Source organism: Sitophilus oryzae, unplaced genomic scaffold (genome assembly GCF_002938485.1).
Source record: "Sitophilus oryzae breed Bouriz unplaced genomic scaffold, Soryzae_2.0 scaffold_1179_pilon_pilon, whole genome shotgun sequence".
Taxonomy (NCBI): Eukaryota; Metazoa; Arthropoda; class Insecta; order Coleoptera; family Curculionidae; genus Sitophilus; species Sitophilus oryzae.
In genome coordinates this window covers 2,113,657-2,126,183 of record NW_022145814.1, presented here as the reverse complement: position 1 = coordinate 2,126,183, position 12,527 = coordinate 2,113,657, and the positions used below count along the sequence as shown (strand labels likewise).

Genomic DNA, 12,527 nt, shown 5'->3' with positions numbered 1-12,527 from the left:
ACACTCTATGAGGAGCATGTTCACCCGAAAGTGTAGCCCCGCAAAACGCAGCTGGCCAGCTCGCTATTACTTCGTGCAGTATCGCCTCTTCTAGAGCCGTTTGCTGGTCAGTGGTCAGTGCAACCTCTGGGTAAACCTTTGGCAGCACCGTCATTTTCACTGGTTTAGCAAAAGCGGCAAAGCTGGTGATACGTCTCTACTTGCCTCCCGGTGGTGGACGGCTTTCCATCCTGGCTTTTTTCTCTCTTAGCCGGAGCAGAGGTAAGAGGTTCTCGCTCCCTCTCTTGCTCTTTGGTGGAAATACGTACAGGATGTTTCTTGGTTCCTACCCTCCCCTTTTTCGAGGAGTCTTTTTGCTTTTGCTTTCTCTGGAGAAAATCCTTCGTGGAGCAATCGGAGGTATCTCCGTACTTCTGCCCCGCTACGACCTACACACAACAGCGGTCCATAGCCAATTATCTACCGACTCAGCTTACCTACCGACTTAGCCAAGTCCAAATCGACTCTAGCTCACAAGGTATCTCATCAATAGTTCCAATGGATGTCTCAATGCGGATTTCCTTCAAACAGACAAAACAGCGACATAAAAGAGACTGTCGTTTTCAACTAAACAGCAACTAGAGTTTACAAAATAAGAAACATTTTGGAGATTTTGGTTCGTCGACGACTCTTCACCTACAACAATAGGTGCCGTCGCTAGGGAGAAAGATCAAAGCATGCATTTTTGGAAAAGTTAGAGTTACTTTGGTGGAAACGACTCCATTAGCCAGTGGGTTTGTCTGTATTTCGTGTGTGAATCTAATCAATTTCAAAAATTAGCAAGTTTAGTTTACAAATTCATTACTGGACATTTTTATAACATTGCGAAAGAAAGTTATAGTTCTCTATATATTTCTATGTGATTATTTATCGAGTCGGCCATTGTTTTACCAGTTTCAGAGTCTGATCGTAACTTTTAATGACCTCTGTCAATACCTTTATTTCTTCTTCCGAGTTTGCTTTATGAACTCATTACCTTGCTTTATTAAAAACCCACCCAACGTAATAAATACCGGGTGCGTCTCAAAAGTGGCTCACCCCTATAACTTTTTTATTTTTTCAGTTAAAAAAACGTGATTTGGTATGTTAGTATATGGCAAAAATTAGAATTGATTGACGTATTCAATTGTTTTCGATCACTTCCTGTTTCACCGGAAATGACTACAACTTTTGATTTTTAAATGGCACCCTCGGTATTTTTTTACTTTATTCGATAAAAAATAACACTCTGAATAGAATTACATATCACTTGTCAACTTTTGACATTTTCCCATATGGTTTATTTGAAATTATAACTTGCGGTACGTAACGAAAATTTTACTCGAAATACCAAGTGTGTGGTATCAAATTATTCGTAAAAAATGCCTTTTCCAAATATGCTAATGAGATATTGAGATATGATTAAAAATACGATTTGAGCATTTTCTAACTGGTCAGGATAAGACACTAAAAACATTAGACGATCCAATCTATTTTTCCAAGGCTCCTTGAATAAGAATTAGTGTTTTTAACATAGTTATGGCACTCTAGATTGAAATTTAAAATGAAAATTTTTATTAAACGAGAATGTCAAAAGTTGACATATGATATGTCATTCTATTCAGAATGTCATTTTCTATCGACTAAAGTAAAAAAATAGCGAGGGTACCATTTAAAAATCAAAAGTTGTAGTCATTTCCGGTGAAACAGGAAGTGGCCAAAAACAATTGAATACGTCAATCAATCCTGATTTATGTCATATGCTAACGTACCAAGTCTCGTTATTTTATCTGAAAAAATAAAAAAGTTATAGGGGTGAGCACCCGGTAATATCGTCAGTCTACCAGACTTGTAGAAACAACAGATAGATAATATTTTCCGATTAAAATACGCGGTTTCGGAAACTCGATTTCGAATTAGATGTCGAAACTGAAAACATGTTTTTGTTTTTGTAAACAAAACTAGTTGTACTTCATACCGTTTGATGGTGAGCTCTTAGTATTGGGAGAAAATTACTATGCAGTTTTTAGACTGTTGTATATGCACTATTGAAACTTGTATATGCCTCAAATAATATAATTAGAAAATGAATTAATTTAAACATAAATATGGAGAAAATACCCCAAAGATTTTTTAAATGTCTTGATTTTTACATAAATTTATATTTTTTTAATGTTTAATTAATTTGATATTCATAGCTTCAAACTAAATCATTTGCCAGTTGCCAGACTTATGTTAATTAGGTATATTATTTCTAGGTCACTACTTTGTCAACATATTTAGCAGATATTTGTGACTTGATGTAGGTATTTCGTATTTAACTAGAAACCTAAATTAAATTTAAAAGACTATTAATTAACACAGATAAAGCTCAACTAATGATACATAGTTTATTGAAATGTTGCCTTTCACTCAACGATATTTTTCATAAGCGGTTTTGGCAGTAATATACAGGGTCCGGCAATAGTGCGTCGAGCGTCTGTAGCTTCCAGAATAAAAAACATGGGAATGAGAATTTTGTTTAAGTGCAAACCTAAAGTATGTACGAGGATGTACTTCAGGAAAATATTTTAACTTCTACAGGATGGCTCAAAAAAAGTGCGAGTGGATGGGGATAATTTTTTTTAAATTGAACACCCTGTATATTATTGCATTTTTAGTTTTCTTTACGATTACTTTACATAATTCTAAGATATGAGTAAATATATTTCGATAATGTCAGAAATATTAATAAATAGGGTAAAACCGGTAGAGATGGCGCACAGTTTTTTAAATATCTATAAAAAATTAGGATTTTATTTTTTAATGGGTTTTACCTTTCTATATATTAATACTGAATAAAATAAAAGTCAAAATACCAAAATACAAAAATTTATTTTATTTTAATGTGCAAAAAATAAACATTTCTAAATAACAGAAAAAACCATCTCACCCATCCCTAAGGGGGTGAGATGGTGCATATCAAAACTTTAACGAAAACATTAAAACTCGTTTTTATTTAACAAAGAACAACTAAACTTTACTATTTTCTCGTCGGCCACACCTCAACCAGTAGTTTGAAAACTTCGTGCAACTTTCATGAAGCCATTTGTGGTAAGATACGCACTGCAACCACTCTTCTCGACTTGTAGTGTTTATGTAGGCTCTCTCCACAGCCAACGCACTCAGTTTCGTCATCGTTGTCATGAATATTGCTGTTTGAATCGCTTTGTAAGTAAATAGATATGTCGCTATCTGAAGAAGAATGATTGTAATCTCTGAATTGGTTTGTCTTCCCTTTATTGCTGCGTTGCTTTTTTGTAGTAGTGTTATCATTTTCCAAATATCTTTTTTTATTTTGCAAAAACAGTTTATGTCTTACTTTTTCTAGAGGTTCGTCACTATCAGAAGAAGAGCTACAATTTTCTATTTTTTCTTGTTGAGTTTTCTTAGATGTTTTTTTTAACTGTGTTTTTGTATCCTCCTTTCTTTTCTGGCAAGATTTAGTTTGGCTTTCTGTTAGTGTTTTTCTTTTAAGAATGTTTTCTGGCGATGTTAATATTTCAGCAAGCTGACGACTGCGTTTGCGTACCACATCCACTTTAGAAGTACTAGGAACTGGACAAATAATGTCCAACGTTTTTCCAGGAGTTTCTTTTTTCTTTTCAGGTGTTTTATTCATATTTTTGTTTCTATAGTTTTCATTATTTTCAAAGTCGCTAATAACTTCAAAATTTGTCAGATTCTCTAGGTTATTATGGGTAAAGCTACCTTCTTGAGGAACTATGCGCTCATCGGTTGTTTTGCTATTATTTTCTTTTTCAGTTTTATCATTTTTGACATGGCTACCATTTTCACTCTCGTTTAAAAAACCGTAGTCTGGAATAGCTTCTTTATTAAACGGTATAATACCGGTGGCACGAAAAGATGACGTGCCGTTATTTACCGTAGCTGATTTTGTCCACGCTTCCGCTAACCGTTTACCAAATTGTAGTCTATTTAGAGCTCTCGTGGGATTTGTTCTAATAAAATTATTGCACGCAGCATAGTAATAAGTTTTGAATGCTTTAAAGAATCCACGGTCTAAAGGTTGCAGGAATTGTGTTGTGTGGCTTGGAAGGCATAATAAAGTAATATCGTTTGCTTCAGCGTACTCTAGAACCTCTATTGAACTGCAATGCGACGCATGGCCATCTAAAATAAGAATAACGTGGCCTTGAGGCTTTCTAGGAACAAATTGTGTCTGTAATCATGTTAGAAAGATGGATGTATTAATGTATGCTGATTTTCGAGACATATAAACAACGGATCCAGGGGGCATCTCGTCTTCGTATTCTTTTTTTTTGTTTTTGCCCTTAAATATGCAAGCTGGTGGTATAAATGTCCCTTCTCCGTTACAACAACAGATTACAGTTATTGTTACACCTTTTTCACCGGATGTTATTGCAGCTATGTTCTTGGACCCTTTTTCAGCAATAACATGTTCAGGTCTATTATTCAGTTGAAGCCCGGTCTCGTCCATGTTAAATACATTGCCGGGCTTATCGAAGAGACTATGTTCTTCCAAAGTCTTTCCTAGCAAATCAAAATAGGCGTCCACATCTTTTTTGTTCATTCCCCGAGCACGAGCAAGAGATACACCTTCTGACTTTTTTACAGATAAGTCGGAATTCCGCCGCAAAAATGATCTAAGCCAATCATCTCCGGCCAATTTACTTTCTTTATTGAAGGTATGTTTAATTTGAAGCTTTTCAGCAAGGTGGTATGCCATATGACAAACAATTTTCCTCGTTGGGGAGAACCCTCGTTTTTGTAATTTTTTAATATGAAATACTATTTTCCTCTCATTTTCTAATCCTAGAACAGATGGCGGGCCCAGACCTTTCTTTTTAGTATCACCTCTGACCAGTCTTCTACGAAGTGTCGTGCAAGGAACCTTAAATTCCCTGGATGCCTGATTCACTCCCATATTTCCTGACCGCACAGCCAGCATTGCCATTTTTAACATTTCTTCGGTCCATGCTGCCCTGGAACAATTTCCTTTTCGTCTATAGTTAGTTGGCATCTAAAAAAGAAAAACAGATTTCAGGTAAGTATTTTGGCAAAATTGGGTGAGATGGCGCGAAACTCGTAGGGTGAGATGGCGTGCGCCATCTAACCCAACTGTGTTGAGTAAGATGGCTTAGTCACGTGCTCTCCAACAAATAACTTGTCCGTAATTTTGAGGTTAGAAAGCAATAAATGCCTTTATTTCAAAGCGATAATTTTACAACTAGTAAAAACTTTAGCCAGTTTCACCTCTATATAATTAAATAACTTATTGTCTAGAAAAAAACGCGGTATGGTAATATATAAAATTAATAATTTACTTACCTTTACTCCGAATGATCAACGCGAGATAAACGGGACATGTTATTTCAGACAAATGAAGGTTGTTAGCGATGGCGACGTTGCCGGTTTACATTTCGTTAAGGAAATATTGCACTGCGCCATCTAACCCGCTGCGCCATCTCTACCGGTTTTACCCTAAATAAAAAATATATATTTTCAACCCTCCTTAAAAAAATTGTTACAAATACAAGAACTGTCCTGAAATCAAACCTATATTAGGTATTTACTTTTAGATGGTCTGTAATTACTTTGCTATAAATATCGTAATGCTAAATCATATAGGGTATTCAAAATTCTCTGCCAAACTTTCTAAAATATAAAATAATTGATCAATTTTTTATATGGAACACCCTGTATATTATTTTTTTTATTAAATGGAGGGTTAAAACTCTTCTGACGCTGTAACGTTTTTGCAATTAGAGCGCAGTCATCAGCGTATTGAAGTTCTGTGATGAATATTATACGTGTTTTTATTTTTTATACGTATTTTGTGAGTCTAAGAATAAGCCCGTATTTATACGTATTTTGTGAGTATTTTTTATGTAGAACAGACCGCTATAATACCTGTAGCACCTGTAGCCTGTAGCTAACACTCATTCCTCTTTCCTGCAGTTTGCTGTCCACTATAATAGAGAGTGCTGCCATGAATATGTTGAATAGGAGAGGAGCTAAGACACATCCCTGCCTAACCCCTGTATTTGTCTTTGTCAGGAAGAATGTATTGCCGATTTGCTAGCCCGAAAATAATTTTCTTTTGGGTGTGGTTAAGTTAATTTTTTTCCAAGGCTATGCTACACCCATTACATTGGAATACGTGCTGCCACTGCCTTTATATATTCACAAAATTGCCCTGCAAATAGAATTTCCAGAAGTGGGAATGGGTACGACTTTATTTTTGTAGTAAGTAAGTAAGTTTAAAAATCAAGCTAGAAATTAATGATTATTAAAAACGAATTTTAGACTGTGCTTGACTTTTATTATTATTTTATTACTGTATTACTGTGAGTACATGTAAATCTTTTCTAATTATATTTTTTATTGAATGCTTCTGGCGTATGTGAAATAAATAATAAAATAATTATAATGTATTAATTATTAATTGGGGTAAAATTAAAATTAAAATCATTTGTTATAAGGATATATTAATATAAGTAGTTTTATATTAGACTGCGCAACATTTTAAAGCAAATTTGCATTCAGCTGTTTATTAGCAGAACCTGTAATACATAGAAGGACGCAGGCTATTGACCTAGGTTTTTCAGTTTGAAAATAATACCGATAATAAATATTCGGTTTCCGTTAAAGCTTCTACCATTATTCAGTTGTAACCATAATAATGTAAGATTAAAGTTTTGAATTTATAGAGTGAATAAACTATTGAACCAAGTCGATTTAAATGGATTGTACTGAAATTTGTTGAAAAAATAAGGGGCATTTATATAATGCAGTTATAGTTGGCTGTAAGGCAATAAGTGCCTCAGTGGCTCTTTATGGAACTTTTATTGCAACTTAATGGAAATTTCATAAAAAAATAGAATGCAGCTGAGTGTAATGGGTATTATGCTTCTTCATTAGCATTAGTTGATAAAATAATTGGAAAACGTAGGTATAAGTTTGCGATTTCTGAAAATTCGACTTTTCAAGTGAAGAAAGATACGCCAAAATATTTTTCAATACCGTTGATATAGAGTTATCCCGTGGTTTAAAAAAAAATAAGAATGTCAATTATAAACTTGTGAATAACGCTATTAATAAATTGCAGCAATTATTAGGTAATCCTAAAGATAAAACACTTCCACTGGAAAGGTCGGGTATTTATTAAATTTCATGTAAAGATTGTAATCAAAAATATGTTGGGCAAACTAGGAGATCAATATTAACTAGATTTACAGAACATATAGCTCAGATAAGATATGATAGACCGGATAAATCTTGCGTTGCTGAACATATTGTTGATACAGCACATTGTATAGATATTTATAAGTTAAAATTAATTAAACAAGTCTCAAATTACAGGCAATTAGATGCATATGAGAGCATCAGAATTAATAAATGTAAAGATAGTATGAACTAGACTGCTCTAGTTTCTTGCCACGCCTACTTGGAGCCAATTGAAAGAGTATATAAACGCTCAATTTGTATGTATTAGTTTAGTTTTTATCATCTGCTGATGATACTAACATGGTTAGCGAAAGGCGCGTCCCATAAAAGTTGAAATATTAGCACTACTAGTATATCTGTATATAAAAAACCCACACATACGGGACAGTATTCTCAGTTGAACTATTCTGAAGCAACCAAAAGAGGTATAGACAGTAGTGACTAAGAATCTCTTGATTCTGAACTAAACAATTTTAAAACAAACATTTGCTTCAGAATGGTTACTTGACAAGATTATATCCAATTGCAAAACCGACTCATTGGTGCTCCAACCTGAGGAGGATCCTCTATTTCTCTTGACGATCCTATATTTGAAAGGAACATCAGAAAACATTGTAATGTTTTTTTAATAAAGCGATAACATACAGCCTACCGGATTAGTTCTTACTAATTTCGGATACTCTGTTGATCGTACTTGCCATTGTCGGCGCAGAACTAGAGCATCTTTTTGACTATCGGAAGTCACCATTTTTGATTCAGATTTCGTGGCTTAAACATCAATTATACTTATCTGAAGTCATCCGAAAAAGTTTCAACATTTTTATAATTTTAAATATTGGAATGTAGTCCTAATGGTTCCTGGCATTTGGGGAAGGAATCAATATTAAGTTTTCATGGGTATTTTTGTGGTAAGTTTGATCTTCATCACATTTTTATTCTTTTGGTTCAACCTTATCTCTTTACAGATTTTCTAAACGTGGTTTTGGTTGTCCTGTCAACAATTTAATTTTTGAGTAAACCCTCAGCATCATGAGGATTTTACCGTCCAGTTACATGGCGAGTAATATGTCGTGATTGGTGGTTTGAGGTACGAGAGCCTGTATCTATGATCCATGTTTGATTTCCACATGGCTGGTGGTATTGTAAGGGGCTGTTCGAGGCTGTGGTAGATTGGGGATCCCACCCCTAACGTCCACATACCATCCAGAAGGACGAGCGAAAGCCTAGAATTGCACCGGATAATCAGGCCAGATTTCATACATATTTATTTTTATTAACTCATTTCAAACCTATTTACTTACTGTTGATAAATTGCATAATTAATTATGTAATTATTAGATATTTTTTAATTTCATTATTAAAATATATTTTTCTTAATTTTAAATATACAATTTTTTATATATATATATATATATATATATATATATATATATATATATATATATATATATATATATATATATATATATATATATATATATATATATATATATATATATATATATATATATATATATATATATATATATATATATATATATATATATTAATATCTTGTCAAATATTTTGTGATGGTGTCACTTGACATATTTATTTAATTAACTTTTATAATAATAAATTAACATACAACAAGGTTCATGAACTGCGTTAGTTTGAGGTACTTATTTAATTTTATTTGGCGTAATTTAATATTAATATGTCACTGATTTTTGATCAACAAAACAAGTGATACTATTTTTTTTTGTCATACATTTAAATTTGGATTACTTATTATTCTTAAGTATTAATTCATTTTAAAAACCTAGAATGTAGAATGTTTAGGATGGGAGTTAATCACCGCGAGCTTATAGATCTCTATTGTGTGTTCCCGTTTCTTGAGTTATAACGAGTTATAACTCATCATACAGTCTCAGGGCTTTAACAAAAGCCAGTACTTCATCCATCAATTACTCTCCTTGTCTGTTTTTAAAAACCTAACTTCATCCATCAATTACTGTCCTTGTCTAATTTTTTTTTTAATTATAAATAAATTTAAGTTGGAGTAAAGAGATCTATTAATTTCTGAGTGAAGGTCCTGGCGCCCAATAATTATTGTTTTATTGATTAATTATAACACCTAATAAAAAAATAAATAACGAACCTACGACTGCTCGCAAAGACGAAAAGCTGCCGTTTGCATTGTGTCAAGAAAACGTTACAACATCAGGCGAATTGCCAAGCAGTATAAGATTAAAACTACTCTAATCGTACTCTACTTTTAACCAACAACCCAACGACACAATAAAAACAAAAAAAAAATGATCGAGTTTATAATGTTTATTAATAAGTTTGAGACAATGACGTAGTTTCATATGTAGAATTTGAGACTTTAATACATATTTTATTAAAAAAATTAAATTATTTAAACATATGATATAATGATTCGGCTAGAGAACATTTCATTTATCGCTACTATCCGATTGTATCTTACTAAATTGGGGTTTCTCAACATCCTTTTAGCCCATCGTATCTGAAAACTGCAGGATGCTGCGGTGTTGTGAGGTTACCATGGCAGAAACGCATTTGTATGGACTCACGCATTAAAAGGTTGCTTTCTTATTATTTCCGGTTGACCGATATGGTGAGAAGTAAGTCAAGTAAATGCGATTTTTATCTTTATATGACAGAATTATAAATCATTGGATCGAAGAATTATAAAGCATAAAAGTGGGAAAGTTGCTTCTTAGATAAAGTTTATTGAAATGTTTAGATATACTTCAGGAAGGTTTAAGCATTCACTTTTGAATTTGAGCTCTCTGTACCAATTTAAAACAAGCATTTCATAACATCACTTTCCTGTTCTTAACTGCAAACTCTCAGTGTATAGGCCTGAAACAGAAGAAAAATAATTAATTATTAAATGTTTTAATATTTTTAACACATACTTACTAAGCTAAAATTGAAAATTACATTGCTTTTTTTACACCAGTGTCAAATGTAAAATGACATTTTAGTCACCGAAGTAGAGATATAAAAGCTTTACTTTTCATTACGTTTGTAGAAAAAAAATACTTTTTGATATTATACGAAAATTCCAATTTGTTTCGAGGACACCTGATGGTATGTGTTACACTGAGACACACCTAGACAGTTTTTATTACAGTGACTTTCTTCAATACGAGATCGGAATATGTTAACATGATATTCTTGAAATTTCTCTTATTTTCTTGAAAAAATACATGAAAATTTTCTTAAAATAATTTTTCCTAACAATATAATTAGTCAATCCCGTAGACCATAATAAATTAAAAACCTAAGATAATTGATCATTTTTTTATAAATTATTCTTGACCAAAGTCTTCTTGGTGCTAGATGTAGCCTTTAAAATAATATATGTATACTAAGCAGCAGGTTTACGAAATAAAATAAACGATATATTTAATAAAGATGAAGATAACAAAAATTATAATTATACTTATATATCGTGTAAGTATATTAAAGCGGTTAACCGTATTTTAGTGCATAAAAATTTACAGGAAAACCCAACAATAGTCGATTGTTTCATTTAATTTATTTTATTGATAAAATAGGTACGACACGTTTCAAGTAGGCACACATTTCAAATTGTTTACATGATATACCTTCTGTGTTATTATTTATTTGTTATAGTTACGATGGTTATAGTATATTTATCTAATAATGAAAATAGGAATAAATAATTTAAAAGGAGAAGGAAATGAATATCAGTGTTACTTTATATTTATGTAAAATTTTATAGGAAATCGGTCGTTATTTCAGAAACTACTTGAGGCCGTTATTTTTTGGTTTACACAGTATATAAGTTCAATAGGTCAAGTAGTGTAGTGGGCAATTTAAAAAAACACAGCTCAAATGATATTTAGAACTTTTTTTAATGTGTAACTTTATTAATATAACAAATTCTCGTTAATATAATAAATACTACTAAATCTTAAAACTGAAATTTGTATCCATTCGTTTTCCTAATACTTATAAATGACACATCAGAAATTATCGAAGTTGAATACTAATTTTTTTGCCCGTAATTTTAGAAACTAAATGTATGGGTGGCCAATTTTAAAAACGTAGAAGATGTTTCCTTAACATTGTCATTGACCACGAAGTTTTTACAATTTTTGTTACTCAAAGAAAATGTTACTGTTACACATTATACGATAAAAAAAAACTTATACCCTACACCACATTGGCTTTCTTTACAGAATTTTATTAAATTTCTTCAGTCATGATCATAGTAATCATACACTGTTGCTGAAATTTGCTATGTTGTATTATTTAGTTCTATTAGAAATCAATATTATTTACCTCATTCAATCAATGATAAATAATAATTTATTATAAAATTGATCTAAGAGCTTAAAAGGCTCATGGCTTGATTAGTTATATTTTTCTTTTTTGTATTTATATGTCCTTCGTCTTTATTCTCCACTCATTAATTGATATCCTTCTCAAGTTACCTTCAATATTCCTTTTCCATCTGGTTCTCGGTCAAACCTCCTTCTCTTTCCACCTATTTCACGTCCTATTATCATTTTAAGAACTCTTGTTTCAGTTTCAGCCAATATGTCCTGGTCATCTCAGTCTTTGTGCTCTTGCTACTCTCGATATACTCGGTGCACGATATAATTGTTATAGTACATTTGTTCTTCTGGTCCATATGTTGTCTATTTTCTTTCCTTCAAAAATCTACCTCAGTATTTTCCTAAATCTCCAGCTTTCAATTTTCCGTTGCATTGAACGTTCACGTTACACATGCATATGGTACTATTGGTCGTATCATTGTTTTGTACATTTTGACTTTTAAGCATCTATAGGAGTTCTTGGTTTAATAATTCGCTGTAGTGCGTTTACACATTTATTTGTTGTCATTATTCTTGACATAATTTCCTGAGTCACATTTGGTGTCCTTATAAATACCGTTCCTAGATATGTGAATGTATCTACTTCTTCAAACTTGTTTCATTTCAGAATTTATTTGTAGACGTCTTCGGCGTCCTCCTTTCTCAAAATCCCTATTTCACCACTCTATAACTAAGTTTTCATCTCATTAAATACTAAGCTTATTTTTGCGTTCGATCTTACAGTCTCTTTACTAGGATAACTAAATCGTTTGCAAAGGCTAGGCATTGTCTTGCATTGTTTCTTTTTGTAACAGAAGGTCTCTTTAATTCCCGCATCTCATAATCAATAATAATTTTTTCAATTACAGGGTGAGATTTAAATAAGTGCAAATATTTTTAGGG

General features: G+C 32.3%; 2 protein-coding genes across 3 annotated transcripts in view; one reads left to right on the top strand and one right to left on the bottom strand.

The window, feature by feature from the left end:
* The window catches only part of LOC115891281 (tyrosine-protein kinase Fer), a 169,624-nt gene that overhangs the window by 13,166 nt on the left and 143,931 nt on the right, over positions 1-12,527 (top strand). The window lies entirely within an intron of this gene.
* On the bottom strand, positions 3,492-5,405 carry LOC115891305. The gene is made up of 2 exons (XM_030911753.1): positions 5,371-5,405; positions 3,492-5,062 (listed from the first exon to the last, which is right to left on the bottom strand). Exon 2 carries the CDS (start codon positions 5,060-5,062, stop codon positions 4,247-4,249), a length of 816 nt encoding a protein of 271 aa, XP_030767613.1. The 5' UTR covers positions 5,371-5,405; the 3' UTR covers positions 3,492-4,246.

Coding starts and splice junctions, on each gene's coding strand:
- LOC115891305 (XM_030911753.1), bottom strand. CDS start 5,062: ATGCCAACTAACTATAGACGAAAAGGAAATTGTTCCAGGGCAGCATGG.